We start from the raw sequence: 25191 nt of genomic DNA, 5'->3' as shown, positions 1-25191 counted from the left end.
CTTACCAATTAATAAGAATTAGTAGTTCCTATTAATATATATTCTTACCATAATACGGTTATAACTTACCAGTTTGGTAACCTTATTACAAAAGGAAACATGGTTTTTTAATGTTTGCATGTGCTAGACTGTCTTAAATACTTAACAGTGCTGAGATCAATAATATAAATCCCCTTCTCTGGTGGTGCCACATACTGCCATGGGAATTGTAGTTTGGGATGTATGATTCTTCACAAAGATTCACACCTCTTGGAATCATAGCCTTTTTTTGTCTTTTTAACATAGATGGGTCACGCTTTTTTAATAATCTGTTCTAGAATTTTTGCAACAGAAAGCCAGTCCTTTTTTGTCTTTATTTGGGTGTGTGTGTGCATGTATGCACATACGTATGTATGTATGTATATATGTATAAGAGCTGGGGTACAGGCCAGAGGTGCAGGTGGTAAGAAGAATCACCAGAAACAGAGTGAATCCTCTCAGCAGAGAGCAAATCCTGTCACCACTCACACCTTTGACCTGCACACCAGTTCTTATACACAAAAAAAAGGAAAGAAAAAGAAGAAACCTCAATATGCCACATAATCCTATTTAAAAGTTGGTGAAAGACCTAAATAGACACTTTTCCAAAGAAGATATATAAATGGACAATAGATACATGATAAGGTACTTTTTTTTATCACTAATCATCTGGAAAATGCAAAGGGGAGCAACAATGACATATCAAACTTATATTCTTTAGGATGACAGTTAATCAAAGAAGTTGAAAAATGATGTGTTAACAAGGGTGTGGAGAAAAGGGAGCCCTTGGAGGGAATATAAATTAATTCATTTTCTCTAGAAAACATTATAAAAGGTCTTCAAAAAATTAAAAATAGAACTACCATATGATCCAGCAATTCCAGTCCTGGGTATATATTTGTTTACCTTTCCTGGTTTCCAGTTCTTGTGAAGAACTCTATTTTTCAGATTATTGTCCATTATGATCATTTACAGCAGCAGCACAGCAGTAGTTTTTTTTCTCTTGTTTTATCAGTTAATAATAGAGCACCTATCTCAAACTTTAAACCTATCCTTCTTCCCCTCAACAGGAACTTGTAAGTTCCTTGAACTTGACTTTTTCTATTGCCCTTTAAAGGCTTGTGCTGTGTTTTGCGTTGTTCCTCAGTTGTATTGTATTTCTTCTGTTTATATTCCTTTCCAAGACTGGAACTCATACTCTACATAAAATGCTTGACACACGGTGAGCACTTAAAATTGTTAGCTGAATCTGACTTCTATTTTGTGTTTTTGACATCCCCTATTATCCCCAGATGTCCTCAGTTTCCTTTTATTTTTTTTTTTTCTTTTGACCCTTTTTAAAGCCTTTCTGGCTTTGCGCTGCTGGCAGACCTGTTCTAGGACCCTGGCTGTGGCTGCACACAAGTCTTTCCTTTCTCTCTCTCTTTTTTTTTAAGATTTATTTACTTATTCATACAGAACTGGGGTACAGGCCAGAGTTGTAGGGGGTGAGAGGATTCACCAGGGACAGCGTGGGGAGCAGAACAGGTAGATGACCTGAAATCCACTGCTGAGGGGAGCAGCGGGCGCGTCAGGAGAGGTCTGCCACACCAAGTGGGTCAGCCCCCAGCTGGGAATGGAACCCACGCTGCAGTGTCTGCAGTAGCTTCTCAGTGCTGTGCTTTAATCTGTTGTACCACCAGGGAGGCCCTCCTCTAACTCTTAGGGGAGCTTTTCTATCATTTGTAACAGAAGAAACTTTGTTAGAAAGAAGGTTTTTAATCAGAATACTTACATAGTTGAAGAAATTTATTAAGCTTGGTTTTATTAACAATGTTTTTATTTTGTTAATTAGCTACCTGTGAAATGTGTGGGATGGTTGGTGTTCGAGATGCTTTTTACTCTAAAACAAAGCGTTTCTGTAGTGTTTCATGTTCAAGAAGTTACTCATCAAACTCCAAGAAGGCAAGCATTTTGGCCAGACTTCAGGTAACGGTACAGAAACTTTCTTATTCTTTATACCTGTTATTCCTATGGCTTTCACTGTTTATCTGTCATTTGATTGTGATTCACTGCACTCCACCTCTGTCCAGTTGGCCCATTATCATTTTACACGCTACAGTTTTAGGAAATATGTGAGCCCTGAAAATTGTCTATAAAATTGAACATCTTCTATAAACAGACTAGGCTTATACTCCAGAATAAACTGTAAGTTGTTTAAGTGAATTAAAAATACTTACCCTTTTCTAATACTTGTAACTGTAGTGAATACTTTTTATACATGCAAAAATTGGAGCAATTTTTCCTCCTTACTTTTAGGTTAATACCAAGATAGAATTGGGGGGGTGAGGGGAGGACTTACCCTGTACCTTTATCTTCCCATCATTTTTACTTTGTACTTTTAATTGCACTACATTTGATACCTTGAGCAAATTATTATATTAGTGAGCAAATTATTTATGGTTAATAAAACTAACTTTTTTAAAAATAATGATAAAGAAAATCATCTTTCTGTAAATGTGCATCAGTGCTTTCAATATGACTGGAGATTTGACTAAGTTGTTACTATTGTAGCATACAAACAACTTTTAAAGGCATTACATAGCTGATTTTTGTAATATATTTGAGTGATCACATTTTTCTTGATGTTCTTTAATTTATTATTGTGATCATTATATAGCACTGAAGGGGTTATTTAAATCCCCCAAATTAAGGAAATACATCACTGAGATGTATTTCTATATTTCAGACAGACAGTGCCTAATGATCCTGAGCAGTGGTCTGTACCCAAATGGATGGCAGTTTGTCACACTGTGAATTTGGCCCATGATCATTTTGTCATTGATCTTTTGCATTAGCACTAAAGGTATAAACCTCAGTCACTTGCTCTTTAAACATTAAATTACCTTCTCTTACCATATAAATAGCAATGCTTGGCAACTTGCATGAGTGAATAACCACTGGTTTTATCTAGTATAAGAAGGAATCAAATGCCCACCACAGCCTATATTTTAACCTCTTATGGGATGTAATTTTTTATTAACATATTAATTTGCATACTGCTGTTAGTCTGTGCCAGCTCTGCTACCCATATAAAATACCTACATTGTAGCAGATCCAGAAAAATATTCCTCATGTTTAAAATTTCTTGTATGTTTTCTTCTGCTTTAATAATTTTCTAAACCCTCAATGTTTACTTAAGCAGATTGAGTAGTATGCAATCAAGTTAATTTTCAGTTGGGGGAATAAAAAAGAATCCTATTTACTTAACTCTTCTTGTTTTAGGGTAAGCCTCCAACAAAGAAAGCAAAAGTTCTTCAGAAACAGCCTTTAGTTGCTAAACTAGCCGCATATGCTCAGTATCAAGCTACCTTGCAAAATCAAGCCAAGACTAAAGCAGGTAATGGGGAGGAATGTAATAGTGAAATATTTGATATTGATTCACATAGTTTTGATTAATGACATCTTCATTTTGGATTCTGTTAAAGGTATGTCTAAGCCCTTCTGTCACTAGATGATTTTTAGCTTCATATAATTCTAGAAAAGAAACTGTTCACAAGTTTCAGTGTTTCAGAAGTCTCTTTAATATTAGTGGTTTTTATTTGATTTATTTTTACATTCTGATTATGCTGTGGGTGGTGGGAAGCATTGTGGAGATAATTTGCAAGAAGTAGGGCATTTACCAGACTTCAAAGGGATTGGGGAGAGGAGAGTAATAGGAAGAGATTAAGGAAAGAGAACTGTTTCTAATGGAAGATTCGTAATGGGGATACAACGGGGAGGTGAGTATAGGGAAGAGGGTAGGGTAGGTATTAGGTAAACACTGTGTAGAAATAGCAAGAGCTGCGTGGGAATAAAAACACAAAGGCAGCTATAGCAGTTTGTTAGTTCTGCACACTTCTTTGCCTCTCCCTAACTAGAGAGCCTGTTCTTTATTTCCAGAGGAGTATATGTTGTATATAGAGGACTTAAACTGCTATTTGCAAATGTGATACAGTTTGTTTATTTAGAGTTCATTTTCTCTACAGAAAAAAAAAAACTTTGAAGGTGATTTTGTATCATTTCAAATTAAAAATCATAGCCTCCTTATAAATAAAAGATGAGAATTGTATTATATCTAGATTTATTTTGTTTCCGCAGCAGTTTCCATGGAAGGTTTCAGCTGGGGTAACTACATCAATAGCAATAGCTTTATAGCCGCTCCAGTTACCTGCTTTAAACATGTGAGTATGGGATTTCTTACCTTACAGTGAAATAAATACTTACTGTTTAAATCTGAAAATACACAACCAGCTAAGCATCTTATCCTTAGGTGTTTATATTATACATTGTACATTGTGATGGCATTATTCCTTTTTCATTAAATATTATAGTTAAAAGTGACCTTCATGCATTTTACCAGTAAAAGTTTCCCAAAAAGAAATTGTAATTTGAAATTATCTTAAACAGGACAAAATTCTCATTCAGTTCTCACATTAAGTAAACCATATAAAATTGCTGTTTTGTATATCAAAAATACATACAGTTGAACAACATGGGTGTTAGGGACAGCCAACATCCATAGTTGGTTGAATTTAGGAAAAGATTCGTAGAAAAAGAATCTCATAATGGGCCCATGTGGTTCAAACCTGGGTTGTTCAAGGCTCAACTATAATTGAGTGTTGACAGTATCAGATGGTTCAGCCTAATAAAAGCCATCTGTTATGTATCTTTGTGATTTGATTTGATAATTCAGAAAAGGATCCTTGGCTCCAGCTTTGTTTTGATCTCCAAATGTAAAATTTAAAAAATAAAAAGGGACTATTAGTAATACAGTTTATGGACTGATAAATGTATGAAACTGTGTAAACACTTTGTAGCATGTTCCTTTCACCAAATATACTTTTACAGGACATCTCAAGAAGTCAGAGTTATGTTAAAAAGGTGTCTTAATAAGTTCTTTTCCTTCGATTCTGTTCTTTTTATTATCTGTGATTCTTTGCAATACTTTATTTAACCTGACTGCAAGTTTATATTTAAGGGTTCTATTTGCCTCTGCACATGTATTTTAAAAAAGATTTGAGAAAACTAATGAATAAAATTTGTTTACACTTAACATTCTGTTGATTCTGAGCTTGCTTTAGTTATAAGTAACCAGTGTGGACAAAACTGAGCTTGTGTTCTTGCTATGGAAATCCAAATGAACTTTTACTCATTCTTGGTCAAGGCCAAACACAATGCAGTAGTAGAAATAGAAATTAAAGCCGAGCTCGCTAATTTGCTAGTTTTCTTTCTTTTGAAAAGGCAGGTATTAAGAACTTTCTTATTTAGTGGCTGCTTACGCTGTGAATCAACCAAAGTCAAATCTTAGATATTTTATCTCACTATAAACCTGGTAACTTAACTTTACTGTAATGTGGATAGTATTGTCCCATTTATGATGTATATTAATCTACCACAACAGCAGCTTTAAATAGAACTCAAAGCAAATCTTTTAACTTTTCTTTCTTGGGATAGTTCTGTCTGGTACTAAGAAGTTCATAATTAGATTAATTTCACAGTGACAGTAACTCTTTTATCTTAGATTCCTGGAATATGTGTCTCTTTCTGAATAGCCTGTTTCTCCCGCTTTTACGGTTTTTACTTTAATGTTCTGTTTTTTATGTTTTACTATATCATAAACCACGTGTTAATAAGTATTAAGAATATTTTTAAAATAGCACTTCAGGATCCCAAGTAATTTCATGTCCATTTTACTATATAGTAGTATTACTATATTATTAAAGTTCTTTGCAAGAAAATCTCTTAATCATGATGAAATTTTCTTTTGACTTTGCTTCTTGTGGGTTAAAGTGTTCTAGCACAGAAAGTAGCTAGCCATTATTCATAATGATGTGGCGCTTGCTCTTCTCTCTCAAAAGTGAGGCTTCCGTTACTGTGCCTTCCTGTTCCACTCATCTTTCTTTACTACCTTCTTATAAAATAAAAACTTATCTTGCCAATTTCTGATATATTTTAGTGCAAATGAGTTTGGTTTGTCACCATAAGTATGCCTCTTCATTTGAAGCCGTTTGATTGAGGAGGTTAGACCTCATGTTACATACTTGTCCTTTTGAGTTGACTTTTCATAGTTCTCTCCCTTGGGTAGTTTTTTAGGTCTCTAAGGAAAATTGCTGGCTTTAGCTTTAGAAAACCTGTTGCCAGGATCAACTACAGTCCAGGTCTTGCCTTGCATGAGCAGAGTCTTCGGGTCTCCTAAGATTAGCTGTGTGCAGCTCTAACTTGGGCTTACTGGTAGGGCCCTCTTCTCCAGACTCTGCATCTGTTCTCTCTGACCTATACAGGTTGGGAACCTTTACCTGCTCCTGTGGGACTCTTTTTCTCAACAAAATTTAAAAATATATATCCAAGGTGTAACATGAAAGCAGAGCTGTTCTGATTGAATCAGGAATTGGGGGTGGGGACAGGGTCCGGACTTTAACTGCCTTCTTCCAGGAGAAAAGGTAACCCAGCCTCTTGGATTAAGGATCTCACGTAAGCAGTTTTTATTTTCCAGCACTTAAAAATGATTGTGATTAGTTCTAAATCATAGAATTTCATAGAACCCTACTTTCTACTATCTTCTTTAATCTTCTGGGAGTGAAGTTTCTGCAGAGTCCATCATAGCTATGGCTGTATCCTTGATAACTGAAGTAATTGTGTATAGTTGTTTATATTTAATTGCTCAGTTATAAAATTGTTTGAAATGTTTTATAAATAGCAATGGGAATAAAGCTCCAATTGTCATTTTATATATTAATTGATAATCTCAATATTTCCCTTTCTAAACATGTATACATGGGTACTTACAAAGCTATGTATTATGATTACCATATATCTGATATATCTTTCATTTTACCCTGGTGTGCTACTTTTCATACTGTTCAAGCATCAGAATCCCTTTTCCCCAGTGAGGATACCTAGAATAAAGGGAAGCTGCCTTATTGGTCTAGCAGAGCGGGGCAGTGTGACCAGAGCCTTAGCCCTGATCCTTGGCTCCTCCCTCCTTTGCATTTTCTGAAGCTGGAAACCATTTAACTATGCTAAATCATAATGGTCATAAGCTATACGACGTCTTAAAAATTACCTAGTCTACCCCTTGTTATAAAGGAAGAAACTTTATTTTAATTTTCAGCTGTGGGCTATAATACTGCTTTTCTTTTCTTTTCTTTTTTTTTTTTTTTGACCATTTTCTGCTTTTCCTATTTTCCCTACCACCGTCTCTTACATCCCTTTCCTCTCCCCCTCCCTCTTCAGAGCCCTCACAATGTTTATTGATATCTACTAGTTTTTATAAGTATTTCATTTTATCAAATAGTTTGCTGTGCAAATGTGTTTGTTTTTATCATTCTCACTTGCTTTGATATACTCCCCCATTTTTGCTATAAATGGCAGCATTTCACCTTTCCTTATGGTTGAATAGTATTCCATAGTGTGACTATATCTCATCTTCTTCATTCAGTCATCTTTCAGTGAGCATTTAAACTGCTTCCATGTCCTAGCTGTTGTAAACAGTGCTTCATTGTAGAACATAGATATTTTGTGTCGATTATTTCATGTTCTTTGAATATATGCCCAAGAATGGGGCTGCTGGTTCATAGAAATTTTCATTTTTAGTTGTTATGGCAAATCCAGATTCCTTTCCATTATGGTTGCAGTTTACATTTCCACCAAAAGCATAACACAATCTGACTCCTATTTCTCTACATCCTCCAGTGCTGTGTGTGCCATTCTCAAGGATGTAAGATGGTATCTCATTGTAGTTTTAACCTGCATCTTTCTTACTGGAAGTGATGACAAGCATATTTTTCATATCTCTATTGGCCTGTTCGATCTCCTCTTTGGTGAATTGTTTGTTCATATCTGTTATCCATTTATTTGGATTCTTTGGGTTTTATTATTGAATTATGTGAGTTTTCCATATGTTTTGGATATTAACCCTTTCATGGATTATATATGGAGTATTTTTTCCACATTCACTATGGTGTCTTTAATTTTGTATTTTCTTTCCTTACATGAAAGCTTTTTGATGAGATAATCTCAATTTATTTTTATTTCACTTGCCTTAAGGGTAGAACTACCAAAAACATCTTTATCATTGTGTCATGAAATGAATCTCCAGTGTTTTCTTTCCTACGTTTTATTGTTGCAGATCTTAGATAGTAATTTTTAATTCATTTGAAATTTATTTTTATGGATGGAGTTAGCAGTTGATCCATCTTTCTTTTAGATGTGACTCTCCAATGGTCCCAGCACCATTTCTGAGGGTCTGTTTTTTGCCCATTTTGTGTTCTTAGTTGCTTAGTTGCTTTAGATGCTAATATGTACATGGGTTTATTGCCTGGCTTTCAGTTCTGTTTCATTGGTCTGTGTGTATTTTTGTGCCAATTTGACCTAATTTTCATAATACAAAGTTTTGTGGGGTTTGTTTTGGTGTGATTTTGAATTAAGCCCCCATAGGAAACACACTATGTTCCTCTTTAACTTGCTGCAGTACACAATACTTCTAACACTGGATGTGTGGGTTTTCTACTCATCAAGCAGTTCTCATACACCAGCTGAATATCCTAACATTCAATTCAGTTCTGATACTGTGTGGAGTTAGCATCAGATCCCTAAGTTTAATCTTCTTAGGATTGCCTATACTTCAGGTATCTGTTGCAAGTTCCAGGTTACAACTTGTGCTTCTGACCACCTCACTTGAAATCACCACTCCCTTAATGAAGGCTCTCCTTCGGTTCCATTGATTTGCTAGGACAGCTCATCAGACTTGGAGCACGCTTACATTAACTGGGTTATTAAAGAATATAGATGAAAAGCCAGTTGAAATTATGTAGTGCAAGTTATACAGAATAGGACATGGAGCGACCATGTCTTTGGACTCACCATTCTGCTAGCACCTCAAGATGTTCATCTATCCAGGAACACTCTAAACCCTGCGCATGGAGATTTCTGTAAGGGCTTCATCCCATAGGCATGGTCCCTCATTGACTCTCTGTCTCAATCCCCTCCCCCTCCCCATTCCCAGAGAATGGGAGGTTGGAGTTGAAATACCACACTTCTTGGTCTGTCTGGTGACCGTACTCATCCTGAAGCCATTTAGACCCTACCATAACTCACTTCATTAGGGGAAAAGGCATTCCTATCACCCAAAAAATTCCAAAGGATTTTAAGAGCAGTATGTCAGGAAACAGCCAACAAACAAAATTTAAAAAAAAAAAAAAAAAAAAAAAAACATGCTCTATTGCTCTTATTAGGAAATTGCAAAGGTTTTAGAGGTCTGTGCCAGGAATCAGGGCAGACACACACACACACACACACACACCTTTTTCTTTTCTTTATTTCTCACACACACACACACACATACACACACACCTTTTTCTTCTTTTCTTTATTTCACAGCTTCCCAAAACAGTACCATATCAATCCTGTGGGATAAAAATCTCTAAATAAAACTGCTATACTCTGTCCCAGTTAGGTGCACTGTATGTACAGTAATTAAATTCACAGGTTGTTGTCTTCTCTTAAGTAACTTGTATTTAACCAAAGGAAACTGATCTGTATGTATGAAGAACCATTAGCTGCATTATTATAGTTATTTTATTTATACAAGAACAGGGGTGTAGGCAGAAGTGTGGGAGTTAGAGGGTTCACCAGAGACAGAGTGGGAAGCAGAACAGACAAGACTGTATGTAATACACTGCTGAGGGGAGTAGCGGGCGAGACCGGCGAGGTCTGCTGTGCCTTGTTGGTCAGCTTTTAGATTGGGGATGGAACTTGTGCTGCAGTGGTTGCTGATAGTTTCATAGTGCTGAGACTTAACCCTTTGTACCATCAAGGAGGGCCAGAACTATTAGCTTTAAAGCACTGTTAACTTTTTTAAGTGAGTAGTCTTTTAAATTGAAACTCTCCTAGTTCCTGGTTTTTTGCCTTGTAAAATCAGGTAAAGCATTTCTTTCCTAAGTGTTACAGTGTGAACTAAAATGTGCTAGTATCAAATGTACCTGCCACATAACCAAAGCTAAAATAATGTTTGTACAGTTGTGTAATAGATACACACACACACACACACACACACACACTTCAAATTTCTTTGGTTTGTTACCTGAACTGTATATTCTGTCTCTTAGTGATACTGTTACTGCTAAACCAGAAATATCCCTTGAAGATAGTTGTGGGTTCTATAGATTTTTTAAAAGGTCCTTTTTTTGGTACACAGATGCTGTGACTTTAAAGCTGAATTTACTAGGCTTTAACATCATGTCTCTACAAATATACCTGGCATTCTAGTCCTCTTCCTTGGTGCCTGACCTGTACACCAGCTTGAGGGGAAAAAGTCATCCATACTTATTGGCAATGTGTAGCATAAGTATGTTTTTGGATTTAAGAACAAAACCAAAAAACTCCTCTGTGTATATGCAGTAACAGTAGTTTGTAGTAAAATTCATAATCTGTTTTTCAGATAATGTGTTTATTAGTAAAATAATATCTATAAAGTGACCTTGACCCCACAAGATTCCATGGAAAGTTGAAGATAAATATGTCCGTTTTAACTAAAGTTAGGACCTTTGGTATATCATCCTAGATTACAGAATTTCTTTGTAATGGAAATAAAGCAAATTGATTTCTGGCACTTGTTAGTGCTTAATCTAATTAGCTTTTGTGAGTGTTGCCACGAAATAGGTTTCTTCAGAAAAGTAACAGACTATAAGATAATAAAAATCACCAGTCTAGCTTTCATATTTTAAAGAAAGTCGAAATAATTTGATTAGTTTCTTAATTCTGGTGTGTTTCTAAAGTGGTTTTTTAGTTTTGTCAGGATTTCCTGATTTTTAAACAATATTCTTGCTTTTATTTAATTATGAGCCTTTTAGATGAATCCTTGTTCCCTAGTTCTTTATCTATAGATAGTTTCCTTCCACCTTAACTCCCCTTGGGCCCCATTTTCCTGTGTACTCCCCTTGCACATCCCCATTCAGTAGATTCTGGTATCAAAGAGTAAGTAGGCTTCTTCTAGAGAAAGAAGAAATGTGGTTTTTGTTGTTTGTTTTTTTCTCTTTCTGCTTCCTGCTAATTCTATTGGTAGTATTTTGGCATTCTAATTTCTTTCTAGTTTATTTTCAGTAAAGGTTTTTTCCCCCTTTTTGGTCAAATATTTCATCATTCTCTACTAGCTGTTCTCTATTTAAATAGATGCTTATTAGTCTTTAGGCATTTTAGTGGTGGCTTTTTGTACATCTGTCATTGTCATTATAGAGGTAGTTCTTGGTTACCTCTGCAGTATCAGGGCCAACCTCTGCCGCTTAAGCTCTTTTTAAGTTGAGATTGTGGATGGTTATCTCACAAAGTTACAAGTTGGTGGATCTGTGGAGGGAAATCTATTTCTGCCACAAAGCATCATGTGTGCTATGTATTAGCCCTCCTAGAGTCTAAATACTAACCACTGAGCTCTTGGACTAGTTGGGAATATTCTTCAAGTACAGAAAATTAGACTTCCCACTCAATTGTTTTCTTACGGACAGTCAGGTGGAGGTTATCATACATTTGTGCTGGGGAGTCCTCAGCATTTGGTGGCCGTGTCCTGCAGGACCTGATGACAGCTTACCTTGCAGGAAGGAGAGTCGCTCACAAATAGCCTCACAAGTGGCCCTGGAGCAGGAAGTGGTGAAGCAGATCTTCCTGGTTTGGGGAGGAGCCTGAGGTGGACCTCTCATCCTGAGTCTGGAAGGTAAATTTGTTGTTACCTGTAAATTATGGTTCTGCTAGTTCATGCTATGCCAATCCAGACTTTCAGAGGTATCCCTCCTGCCAGCAAGAGAAGACAGATGACTTAGATGAAGATGGCTGTCAAGCCCTGGGTCATTTAGTCTTCCACACTTAAGAATATTCATTTGAAACAAACAGGCAGATATATCTGTGAAATTACCATCTTATTTCAACACATTGAGCACAAACTCCGAGATGCTGTGGTGCTCTTTTATGTTGTTTTGCTCATTTTTTTTTTTCTTAGAGTGAACCATATGGATTGGTTTAAGAGGGTCTAGCAGAACCACAACCTTACAGGCAAGAACAAATGTCACTTTCTGCTACTTTCTCCTATACCAATCCAGACTGTAGGGAGGAAAATTGAATATCCCCCCAGTAGAGTGATTGTTAACTTTGTTTTTTAAAGAGAGCATACTGATACTTTGTTTCCCTTAATAAAATGTGACTAAAAGTTACTAGCTCCAAACAATTAAGGCTTTTTTCCCCTGTTGGTATGACTTTTTCCTATCTAGTTCAGAAGGGATTCCTGTATGCCAAATTCTCTTAGCAATGTGCCAACTTAACCCCAGCTTGTCAGCATAACACGCCTCTTCTCAGCAGTAAACCAACCAATCCACAAGATTTGGCAGCCAAGTGAAGAGGGCTAGGTATTCTACCTTAATTCAGTGTGTACACTTGCTGCATCTGTCTGCTCTGATGGGGTGCTCCTCACAGAAATGAATTCAGTCTTTGTGTTATCATACAGCAGCAAATCCATGTTACCTAACTTCCTTCCAGCCTCTCCTTTTCTGATCAGATCTGCTGGCAATAGGGATGGCCCTACAGTCTAGAATGATATAGGGAGAGGTAGCAGAACCTGAAGAGTCTAGTCTTTGCTTTTAAAAAAGAAAGGTAGTCGTAATCGATGTGTTATTTTTTATATAGCTCAGCAAGATAGTTTTATGTTCCCTTGTAGAATCAGAAGTGAGAGAGAAAAGCCACTGTCTTTTACGTTATTAAGGTGTATTCATTGCTTGTCATAAATATAATACAGTAGTTAACAAATGGGTTGTCTTTGATTTCTAGACTTACCCTAGTATAGTATTATTTCATATTTTCCTCTCCACCAGAAATTACTTAGACTATTAGAGGATAAGGATCAAGTTCTGTTTTAGACTATCAACCCCTGTCTGGTTAGTATCCACCAAGATATGAGAGGCCTTGCATGAAATACTTGCCCAGTGTTCAGACCGGCTAGTTCATGTAATTCTTAGATGTCTTTGCTCATCTTTTAGCTTTGAAGCGATTTGGTCTTTCCCTGATTTGTTTGTATTATCGGGTCTTTAATAGCCTCACCTAATCTTTTCCTTTTTGCTCAAGGTTCTAAATTATATTTAATGAAAAGAGCAGATTTTCAAGGACCACGGAGTCTTTTTAGTGGTGTTATTACTTATACGCCTAATTTACTTGTTTGATTTAATTAATCATTGCATAAATTCCAGATAATTATAAGTTGCCTCAAAAATTTTAAATATTAAAATGAAATAGAAAACCTGTTTTGGGAGTTTTTATTAGATATTGAAAAATTTCTTCATGATACTCATTTAATCAGTTTTTTGGGTCCCATCTTTACCATTTGTTGTGGAGGATAGTCATTACCAGGCCTAACATTGAGAGTTTTCTCTTTGCTTATTGTAATTCCTGCATGAGAAATTTCAAAATAATTATTTACAATTTATCATGGTATGCGTCTCCAAAGACTCTTCAAATCTGTCTTTTTACTAACTCTGTCCTATGCTTTTGCCTCATCTCTGTTTTAACAGGCTATATATTTATTCAAAGAATTTAACTTAAGTTGAAAATACAGATTACAAAGTTTTTCTCCTGTGTTATCGAAAAGCATATTATTGATTGAAATTATTTTTCTTTCTGCTGTGTCCAGATTTAAGATAAGAGGGTAAAATACATTCATTCAGTGCTTACTTTAAATGAGTTTCTCAAGTCAGCTTTATCTAGTGAAATCTACTGTTAAGTTTGTGATTCACCTCTTACAAAAATTGCTGCTCGGGTCTTTTATTAGGACAGACCATTGCATTTGGAAGTCAACATGGATCTGTTGTAATACATGTGAATTGTCTTCATCTTGAGCTTGACTCTGATATTGCCTTTTTGAATAAAATTCTGTGAAAGGGGAATAATAATATTTTTAGAAAAATGAATTAATTAAATGACATTTCAGGGTAATGTTTTCAATATTGATGGTAATGCTTAATTTTTGAATGATTTGTTTTAGACTGTTAACATTTTAGATTTGTTAACAAGAATGATAATTTAATGATTTTTATGTGACAGGCACCTATGGGGACCTGCTGGGGTGATATCTCAGAAAATGTGAGAGTAGAAGTTCCCAATACAGACTGCAGCCTACCTACCAAAGTCTTCTGGATTGCTGGAATAGTAAAATTAGCAGGTGAAAAGCATGTATAATTATTTACTAGAAAATAACTTTTGTAAGAAAATTGATAAATTTTGCAAGTATTGCCAAATAAATAATAAATACAATGCAGGGCAGAGGTTGGTGAAATTTTTATTGTATAAAGCCACACAATAAGTATTTTCAGTTTTGTGGGGAGTAGAGTCTCTGTCATAGCTACTCAGCTCTACTATTACAGCATAAAAGCAACCATAGCACTACACCAGGGAAGAGGTATGGAACAAAAAGTTGAAATATTGAAAAAAGGAATAAAGTACACAGTAACAAAAGTAAACTAGTATTGATGATACATATGCTATGTGTTTACTTTCATTTTGTTTTCTCATGTGGTTATCATTTTGTTGGTTTCAGGTTATAATGCCCTTTTAAGATATGAAGGATTTGAAAATGACTCTGGTCTGGACTTCTGGTGCAATATATGTGGTTCTGATATCCATCCAGTTGGTTGGTGTGCAGCCAGTGGAAAACCTCTTGTCCCTCCTAGAAGTGAGTAGAGTATTTAACACTACTATAATTTATACATATATATATAGAGAGAGAGCAATATAGAAATTAAAATATATTTTGTTTTGAATAATTTATTTACTGACAAAACTTGTTTTATCTATTTTTGTTATTCTTTTGAATCTTAGCACTCTAAATTGCAGGAAAACTTGATACTTTTTTAACACATAGTTTATGAAGTAGTTCTAGTCTTTGCAACGTGTAACTGGTTATTTCTTCTGTTTTAGCTATTCAGCATAAGTATACAAACTGGAAAGCTTTTCTAGTGAAACGACTTACTGGTGCCAAAACACTTCCTCCCGATTTCTCACAAAAGGTAAAGACAGGATATTAGAAATATCTGACATTTTAAATGAGAGCTGCCAAAAATGTGAAAACTTTAAAGAATTCTTTAGTAAGCCAGATGATCAAGAAACTCAGTATTTTTAGTATTGCCATATTAAATGATGTAAATTATTCATAGGCCCCTATCATGAAGTCCTGTCTTTATCTGCTTTTGTTTCAAGGTTTCAGAGAGTATGCAGTATCCTTTCAAACCTTGCATGAGAGTAGAAGTGGTTGACAAGAGACATTTGTGTCGAACACGAGTGGCAGTGGTGGAAAGTGTAATTGGAGGACGATTAAGACTAGTCTATGAAGAGAGCGAAGATAGAACAGATGACTTCTGGTGCCACATGCACAGCCCATTAATCCATCATATTGGTTGGTCTCGAAGCATAGGCCATCGATTCAAAAGATCTGGTAAGCATCTGTCACAAGTATTCCTGTTGAAAATATCATTCGGGCTGGATTGTACTATTGGGTTTTTTGGTTGTTGTTGTTTTTTCCCCTCAACAGAATAGCATAGATCAAAAATGAACATTCTAATAGTCTGGGCTGCCTTACTATTCTACCTTAATTAGGAAAGGTTTCACACCAAAATACTAGTACCCTAACTAATTCCTTTAGGTTCCTTCCACTTGTTCTCGATTTAAAAATAATGCGTTTTTGTTCACAGCTACATTTATGTATTACACTTTTCTTATCCAGCCCATTTGAAAGACCTAAAGATAGCCTTTCCCTTTCCATTCATCTTTAATCAAAATAGCAAGGAATGTGGTTAGACTTAATATTAAACACATTAAAAACATACTTCTAAAGTTTTAATTCCCTAAGTAGGGAATTACCAACATTCTGATTGAGTAAAATAATAGCACATGTACTTTGAGAAGAGAAAGACTATTAAAGAATATTATTCACCATAAATGTAGAAGGCATGTATTTTTGCCATGTTTTATATAGTATACATACCTTGTGAGTTTGAAACCTTCAAAGAAAACGTGGTTTTTGGTCTTCTCACAAATGCTGACAGATTAGTATGTAACTTTTCCTTGTAGATATTACAAAGAAACAGGATGGACATTTTGATACACCACCACATTTATTTGCTAAGGTAAGAAGTTTTTATAAGAACCCTCATTTGTAAATTAGGTTTGAAAGAGGGTTGTGGGTTTTTTCCTAAAATTACGGAAATCACAATTACATATGTTCACTTAAAAAAATTAAGACCTTGTAATCCATAGGTGTCACAACTATTGATTATAATTATTCTTGAATTCTGTTTGCCTGAATTCTCTATTCCCTAATGGAAGCTTAAGTTATACTACTAGGTAGGTAGGAGAAAACATTTGGTATTCTCACCTGGTAAACTTTTTCAAATCGGTAATATTTTAATTCTTTAAAATGATAACATTTGTAACAATCAGTGTGCTTTCATGTAATTCTTTAGGTAAAAGAAGTAGACCAGAGTGGGGAATGGTTCAAGGAAGGAATGAAATTGGAAGCTATTGATCCATTAAATCTTTCTACAATATGTGTCGCAACCATTAGAAAGGTAAGAGGATAGGTTCTAAAATGCAGTTTTAGCAACTGATTTTAAGGTAATAGGAAAAGGAGGCCCCTCGTGTATTTTTTTTTTTTAATTATTATTTGCTTGATCACTGATGAAGTCAAACTTTTTCAAATGTTTATTGGCTATCTTAAATTGTCTGATCTGCCTTTTTTAAAACATCATTCTTCATTTTGTGTATTTTTTCATCTTGGTTGAAATTCCAATGCACTTTCCACCACCAGTTCACCCTTGTGCCATCACCATAGCTCCATGTACTCCTCCAACCACGCCCCAATTTTGATCCTGTTTCCTCTCTCCACCTCCATAAAATGTCTGTGGTTTATAGTTGTTCATTGTTTTTAATTTTTTGTTTACTCCAATTGCTTTTTTTTTTTTTTTTCTCTCCCCGGTCCCTTAAAAGCTCCTGCTATGTGTGAAACCATCCAATATTTTTCTTTTTCTTTATGGTTTATTTTACTAAGCATTATCCCTTCTAGCTCCCTCCATACTGCTATAAAAGGCATGAGTTTATATTTTTTGATTGCTGAATAATACTCCATGTGTTTATGTACCACATCTTTTTAATCCAGCATCTATTGTTGGGCATTTGGTTTGATTCCACGCCTTCCCTATTTTAAATAGAGCAGCAATAAACTGGGGGCACAGGTGTCCTTTTGAGTCCATGTTTTTGTGTCCTTTGGGTAGATAGCTAGGAGTGAGATTGCTGGGTCATATGGAAGCTCCATTTTTAGCAGATTGAGAAACCTCCAAACAGCTTTCTATAGTGGCTGTACCAGTTTGCATTCCCACCAGCAGTGAGTTCTTTTCTCTCCACATCCTCGCCAACATTTGTTGTTAGTTGTTTTAAGGTGTGCATTCTCACTGATGTGAGATGGTATATCATTGTGGTTTTAGTTTTAATTTGCATCTCCCTTATTACAAGTGATGGTGAACATTTTTCATATGCCTGTTGGCCGTCTGCATTTCCTTTTTGAAGAAGTGTCTCTAACTCTTCTGCCCATTTTTTGATGGGGTTGTTCACTTTATTTTTGTTGAGTTTCATCAGCTCTTTGTGTATCTTTGTGATCAGTCCATTGTCATTAGTATTACATGCAAAATTTTCTCCCAATCAGTAGGGGAGTCTCGTTGTTTTTTGTAATGTCTCTTGTTGTACAGAAGCTCTTTAACTTAATGTTGTGCCAGCCGTTTATCCTTTCCTTCACTATCTTTGGTTTGGGTGATATATCTTTAAAGATGTTACTGAGGTGTATGTCATGTAGTGTTTTGCCCACCTCCTAGATATTTTATGGTTTCGGGTCTTCTGTCTAGTTCTTTAATCCATTTTGAGTTGGCTTTGTGCATGGTGCAAGGTAGTAATAACTAACTTCATTTTTATTTTTTGCATGTAGCAGCCCAGTTTTCCCAGCACTATTTGTTGAACAAACTTTCTTTATTCCATTTCATATTCCATTTGCTCCTTTGTCAAAGATTAGCTGTCCATAAACCTGTGGGTTTATGTCTGGGTTTTCTATTCGAATCCACTGGTCTGTATATCTGTTCTTATTCCAGTACCATGCAGTTTTGGTTATTGTGGCTTTATAGTATAGCTTGAAGTCTGAGAGTGTGATGCCTCCATTCTCTTTCGTGTTAGTCAAGAGAGTTTTGGCTATTCGAGGTTTTTTGTGGTTCCATATAAATCTTATCAATATTTGTTCTAGTTCTTTGAAGAATGTCAATGAGATTTTTATTGGAATAGCATTAAATCTGTATATCGCTTTTGACAGAATGGCCATTTTAATGATGTTAATTCTTCCAATCCATGAACAGGGGATGTCTTTCCTTTTTGTGTGTCTTCATGTCCTTGTGTATTTATTTTAACATAAAGTGTATGTATCTGAATCTTCACTGAGGAGGTTACTAATAATTTCCCAAAAATTGAATTCTCTCATAGTTACTCTTTTGTTATACTTATTGTCAAGATTGTCTTCTTGAGTCATCTACCTTTATCATGGAATTACATGTTGAGTAAAAAGAACAGTATTAATTTACTTCCTGGTCAATGGTCAAAGCTAGTCCAGTACAGGAATATAGCAAGACCAAGTGTATCTTTAGTTTTTAGTTTTCTTTTTGTGCCTTTTTATTCCTTTTGGTAGTATTTTCTTCATTCATTTTAAACTACTTTCATAAAAATACCTAGGAGAATGGTTCTCAGTTCTCAGCAGACATCAGAATTACCCAAGAAACTTTAAAAACAAACACATAGGTAACCACGCCTCTTACCATTCATTCTGATTTCATCAGCTGTGTTGAGGCTCTAGCATTTGCATTTCCCTGGTGATTTTCAAGTACTGCCAAGGTTAAGAAACACTTCCTATGTAGGGGTGTAACTTAAATTGTGATTTGTATTTCAGTACAGTTTAAAGCCTTAAGACAATGGAAACAAAAGCAGTTATAATGGCTGCCAACCTAGGCACCTGTGTTTAAGCTCCTGCAGCTGAACAAGACTAGCTTCATCCCTGTCCTCCATTTACCTGACTCTACTGGTTAAGAATCATCTGGTGGGCCTCCCTGGTGGCACAAAAGGTTAAGTCTCAACAGTTTGAGTTTATGAGCAGATACTGAAGCACAAGTTCAATTCCCCATCCAGAGACCTGACCCACATGGGACAGCAGACCTCTCTTATCTCACTCGCTGTGCCCCTAAGCAGTGTATTTCAGTAGACCCGCCTCTCTTATGCTCCCCTCTTTCTCTGGTGAATCCTCTCACCCCCAGCACCTCTGGCCTATAAATCTTAAAAAAAAAAATAGAACCATCTGGTACACTTTAAGATACTGATTTCCACAACTTAATCAGAATCACAAGAAATGTTACACAGACATCAATTTATTTAAAAAGGAAAGAAATAAAAAGTTTTCTAGGTGATTCTGATTGTCAGAATCATCATACCTGATTTAGAAACTGATGTCATTGTAATATGGTCTGCTTGTAAAATGAAAGTTAAATGCCAGATGAGTAGAGTATCAAGCATTCAGAATAGAATTAGTTAATACTTTCCATGCCATGTTTGGCTTTGACTTTGAAAAGCTTACAGTTTTGTCGAACATGGTAAGATGAACAGGTGCCTCCCTGGTAGTGCAAGGGGTTAAAGTGCAGCACTATGAAGCTATCTGTAGCCACTGCCGCACAAATTCGAACCTCAGCCAGGGAGCTGACCCACGTGGCACAACAGACTTCTCCTATCTTGCCCAGTGCTCCCCTCAGCAGTGTATTTCAGTCTCCTATCTTGCCTGTTCTCTCCCCATTCTGTCTCTGATAAATCCTCTCACCACTACCCCCTGTACCTCTGTCCTACATCCCAACTCTTGTGTGCATATATAAATAAATCTTTAAAAAAGAAGAAAGCACATTTGAAAAAGATAAAGCAGACATATGGAAACTTCATTTTGAAGGGTGGGAAAATCTGGGCTCAACAGAGATGCAAGAAGAAGCTGTGTCCTGAAAGAGAATGTAGACAAAAGTATCGAGAAGAGAATACAGGCCACGTTTAAGAAGTGTCAGGTAGTTCACACACAGTTGACCCAGACAAGTTGCATTGAAAATTCTAGTTGAGTTGAAAATTCTAGTAAAGACGTTCCTGCTCAGGCTAGCTCTGTTACCTTAAGGACACAGTGGGCAATCTCATCAACAACAAGGGCCCGGGGTGGAACTGGGAAGGCTTATATAATACCCATGTTGCTCTCGGTATCCCTCACTGTCACAGCTTCTCTCTGCTCTGAGTCTGTACCAGTTTTCTTTCACTCTCTTGGTTGGTGCTCTTTCACTCTTTCTTGATGGGGGTCCTGCTCATTCAGTCTGCATGTGATAAGCCCTGGCCAAATAACTGTATAACTATATTAGAAAAGGAAAAAGGAACCCCGTATGAAGTGGAGTAGTCCTTTCCAGAGGCCTTGAGCAAAGCTGTTGAGCTTAAAGAGAAAGTTATGGTATATAGCCAATATAGTAGAAATAACTAGAAGAAAGGAAGCTGGAGACTGAGACTAAAAGATAATGTGGACTCAATTAATATAGGCTTGGAATACTTGAGCAGCCAGAACTTGCTTTAGTGAACAGGGTAAGACTCAGGGAGCCAGATAGGCTCAATAGAAGACTTGAGGAATTGTCCAGGAAAGTCAGTCACTCAAGTACACTGGGTGTGGATGACATCACCAGAATAGAAAGAAAAAGGCAGTCATCAAAAAAAAAAAGGTGGAAGGATTCATTAGAGAAGTGAGAGCTGGGGCTGTAGCACAGTAAGAGTCTAGGAGAAAATGCTTCTAAAAGTTGGGCATAATCAACAACTACTGGTACTGGTAGGAGGTTGAAGTTTGAGGAGGGTAAGTTTTGGGGGGAAGGCACTAGGTTTGACAAACTTGGAGGTAACTTGGTAGGGTAAGGACTGAAAAAAGACAAAGACTCTAGTTTCCACATCAAACATCCAAGATAAACGCTGCCATAGTGAACCTCCCCATGGGTCTTTCACCCACATCACTTTTAACCAGTCCAGAACCAAGAAACGAGCCGCTGTTTCTCTCTCTCTGCTCAGGTCTCCTCCCTTAGGTCTCCTTCTGGTTCCAGCCTGCTTCCTTCCTCCTCAGTTTCCTCTCCAGATTCTTCCCATCTTTGCTCAGCTCCACCCACCTTTGGGTGGGACAGGGAGCCTAGAAACTCCCCTCTTCTTGGGGACCACCCTGTTACACAAAGAGTTACATAGTGTATAGCTTGAATTGGGTGTCTGGATAAAAAGAGTACTGTTCATAGTACTCTGTTCATCGTACTGGTCTGTCTTATCTGAAACAGGAACTATTCCTGAATAAGGTATTTTAAAATGTGTGATGGAAGCTGAAGGATGTTAGACTGCAAGAGATGGTGATTCAGCTGCCAGTGGTGGTGACAGTACAAGATACAGAAGTTTGTCTTTGGGAGGAGAAGAGAGCAGCTTCATAGGTTCAAAGAAAGGCATTTGAGGTCTTTATGTAGGTTGGCCTTAATTTCTATCCCAGGGAATTGTGCAGCATGAAAGGAGTAAAGTTGGAATTTGGTGGAGATGGAAAGGGCTTGGCACATCTCATCTGTGTGATACATGAAAAAGGAGGAAAGTTATTACTGAATAAGGTAGAGCCTGGCCAAGACTCAGTGATTGAGTTATAAGAGCACCAGTGTGGTGGCAGCGGGTGGCAGGCAGTTTCAGCTGTAGCTTGGGCACTACTTTGCTCCAGCCTCTGAGATTCCTTCTCTCTTACCCAGTTTTTGTTTCTGGTACACACTGCAATTTACATAAATTTATTCATTTAATTTCCATTATTTAACAAATAAAGAAGCTTTTCATTTCTAAGAGACTTAGCAGATTTTCCTTTCTTAAGGAATGTCAATTTAGGATCAATTTATAATAGTAGTATCGAATTTCTAATGCTTGTGATTCTTACTTTAAAAGGTGCTGGCTGACGGATTCCTAATGATTGGGATTGATGGCTCAGAAGCAGCAGATGGATCTGACTGGTTCTGTTATCATGCAACCTCCCCTTCCATTTTCCCTGTTGGTTTCTGTGAAATTAACATGATTGAACTTACTCCACCCAGAGGTACTTCATCCTAGTATTTCCACTGAGTTTCCATCCTTGTTTTGTTTGCATGTTCTCTACAGCATTTCACACAGTCCTAGATTTCTTGCTGTGTGAATATGTAGTATATGTGATACGTATGTATAAACATGTAGGTGTTTAACAAGGGCTATAGTATAGGGTGCTCTAAAAAATGACTGTTTTCTAGCTGTCTTTAATAAATTGTATTTGTATAGAATTTTTCCTGAGCACCTGTACAGATAGTTTGTATTTTTTTTTTTTTTTAAGATTTATTTATTTGTGCATACAGAACTTGAGTATAGGCCGGAGGTGCAGGGGCAGTGAGAGGATTCACCAGAGACAGAGTGGGGAACAGAACAGGCCAACTGACGAAGTACACTGCTGAGGGGAGCAGCGGGCGGGTTAGGAGATGTCTGTCTTGCCATGTGGATCACCTCCGGGGCAGGTGGGGATCGAACTCATGCTGAAGTGGCTTTAGCTTCGTAGTGCTGTGCTTTAACCTACGGCACCACCAGGGAGGGCCCTAGCTTGTATTCTTACAAGGGTTAGTGGGCTATTACATACATAATCTTCTTTTTAAAAATGCATACCTTAAAGCCTCCCTGGTGGCACAGGGGGTTGGGTCTCAGCACAGTGAAGCTGCAGCAGCCACTGCAGCATAAGCTCCATTCCCAGCACATGACACAGCAGACCTCTCCTGGCACACACACCTCTTAGTCCCCTCAGCGGTTATTTCAGTAATTCTGCCTGTTCTATTCCCCATTCTGTCTCTGGCTCTCCACCCCAGCTCATGTATACATAAGTAAATGAATCTCTTAAAAAAAAAAAAACGCATACTTTAGCCTTTCAGGGAAAGCGAGTTTCTATCTTTAGATGACCGTGTGACTATTTAAAGGAAAGCATATCTTTAAATAGCTCTCTGGCTTAACCAGTGACTTTCCTGATTTTTATATCTGAATCTGAATCTTAGAATTTTCTTTTAAAATGAAGGAAGGGGGGAAACTAAAAATAGTTTAGCCAGTTTTCTTTCTTGCAGTGGAAGAAAAATACCACTCTAAAGTGTTCAAAGCTAGGCTACCTTAAGCCTAGGATTGAAAAAGCAAGCATCTAGTTCTTGTGGTAGATGGAAATGAGGAGAAGAGAGTCACTTTTCCAGTAAGATAATTCATTACATGAGACTCTACTTTCAAAAGAAAGAAGTCTTTGTAAAATAGAGGAATTACAGCTAGAGTATTAGAGGATGTGTTTAAAGTTTATCATATAATTTAAAATCTCAGTTTTTAGTATTACTGAGTCACATCTGACCTACATTTTAATATTATGCTAATTACAGATGAACTGTTAGTTAAAACGAGTTATTTTTTGCAGGTTATACAAAACTTCCTTTTAAATGGTTTGACTACCTCAGGGAAACTGGCTCCATTGCAGCACCAGTAAAACTATTTAACAAGGTAAATTTAAAGGATGGTATAACTGTAGAATCTTTTGTGAAGCATTCTGCCTCACAAATGCAAATCAGTATTAATGAAAATGTCTTTGCTTTATATTTTGTAGTGGTAATTAATAGAAATAAGTACATAGTAATAATATAAATGTCTTACTTCCCCGGGATTAAAGCCTTTTTTCAAATCTTGTTTCATTTTTGATCTGAGGAAAATGGAAATGAATAAATTTCCTCACTAGTTTTTAAATGCTTTTCCTTCATATGTTTCAATACTTAAAAGAGTTATTTGGAATTTTAGGGTTACATTATGTTATTTGGTTGCATTGCGTACTCTTTTTCTTTCTTAGTGACAATAAAGTTCTGAATTATTCTTTTCACCAGTGTTAATATTTTATTTCTCTTGATCAGGATGTTCCAAATCATGGATTTCGTGTAGGGATGAAATTAGAAGCAGTAGATCTCATGGAGCCACGATTAATATGTGTAGCCACAGTAACTCGAATTATTCATCGTCTCTTGAGGATACATTTTGATGGATGGGAAGAAGAGTATGATCAGTGGGTAGACTGTGAGTCCCCTGACCTCTATCCTGTAGGGTGGTGTCAGTTAACTGGATATCAACTACAGCCTCCAGCATCACAGTGTAAGTTGGTATACAGAAAAGGTGTCCTTTTGTAAAATCAGCAATTCTCCAGAGGACTATCTCACATAAATCATCTTGTGAGCTCACAGGACAAGAATATACCTATGTCTGATTGGTTGCCAGGTAAGATCTTAAGACTCAACAACAATATCACAGACTCAGACCATGTGTACCATGGCTGTGTGAACACAGTAGTCAGTTACATAATGACTATAGAGCCACAACAGTAAGAGCACTCACAAATTAAAGTACATTTATTTTAGTAAGTTTTAAATTATAGGCTAAAAATTTGTTGGTATATAATATGGGCTTATCATATAGTGGATGGAGGCTGTCTGTTACTGAGGTTCATGGTGTTACAGAACCAAGTACTCTTATTTTCTGTGTACTTTTATTAGCATAATGATCTTGGTAATTCATCTAAAATAGTTCATCTAAGTTGTATCTAGAGTTATCAGCAGTTACCTGGTACCAATTCTCCTTTTTATTTTTCAGCGTCAAGAGAAAGCCAGTCAGGTTCGTCAAAACAGAAGAAAAAGGCTAAGTCCCAGCAATACAAAGGACATAAGAAAAGTGGGTCACGACATGGTGTTTATGTATATTTCCTAAAATGTTAAAACCAATTGGGGTCATGGTTTTCTTGCACAAAAATTATATCCCTATGAGCACTAATCACTGTGCATTAAATGTAGTATGCTTAAAGGTGCAGTATGCCATAAAAGGCAACCCTTTTCAATAATGAGAAAAACTTATATTTGAATTGACAGGGAAAATGATTACCATAATCATATGTTTAAAAGAACAGAGTCTGCAGATAATTCTTGAAACAGTGTGTTAACCTTTTGAAAAACTACCTTT

The 25191-nt window shown here is 36.5% G+C and overlaps 1 protein-coding gene across 1 annotated transcript in view; it reads left to right on the top strand.

The window, feature by feature from the left end:
- MBTD1 (mbt domain containing 1) overlaps positions 1-25191 on the top strand; it is a 55537-nt gene that overhangs the window by 19213 nt on the left and 11133 nt on the right. The window contains exons 5-17 of the mRNA XM_012726655.1: positions 1853-1986; positions 3283-3397; positions 4138-4220; positions 14113-14230; positions 14606-14740; positions 14986-15074; positions 15265-15499; positions 16135-16190; positions 16527-16631; positions 22099-22246; positions 23615-23697; positions 24099-24333; positions 24829-24906. Coding sequence (XP_012582109.1) covers positions 1853-1986; positions 3283-3397; positions 4138-4220; positions 14113-14230; positions 14606-14740; positions 14986-15074; positions 15265-15499; positions 16135-16190; positions 16527-16631; positions 22099-22246; positions 23615-23697; positions 24099-24333; positions 24829-24906 — 1614 coding nt within the window. The remainder of the gene's footprint in view (positions 1-1852; positions 1987-3282; positions 3398-4137; positions 4221-14112; positions 14231-14605; positions 14741-14985; positions 15075-15264; positions 15500-16134; positions 16191-16526; positions 16632-22098; positions 22247-23614; positions 23698-24098; positions 24334-24828; positions 24907-25191) is intronic.

Source organism: Condylura cristata, unplaced genomic scaffold (assembly GCF_000260355.1).
Source record: "Condylura cristata isolate star-nosed mole 26May11 unplaced genomic scaffold, ConCri1.0 scaffold00017, whole genome shotgun sequence".
Classification (NCBI taxonomy): Eukaryota; Metazoa; Chordata; class Mammalia; order Eulipotyphla; family Talpidae; genus Condylura; species Condylura cristata.
The sequence above is the reverse complement of the archived record's forward strand: the minus strand, read 5'-3'. Positions and strand labels throughout refer to the sequence as shown.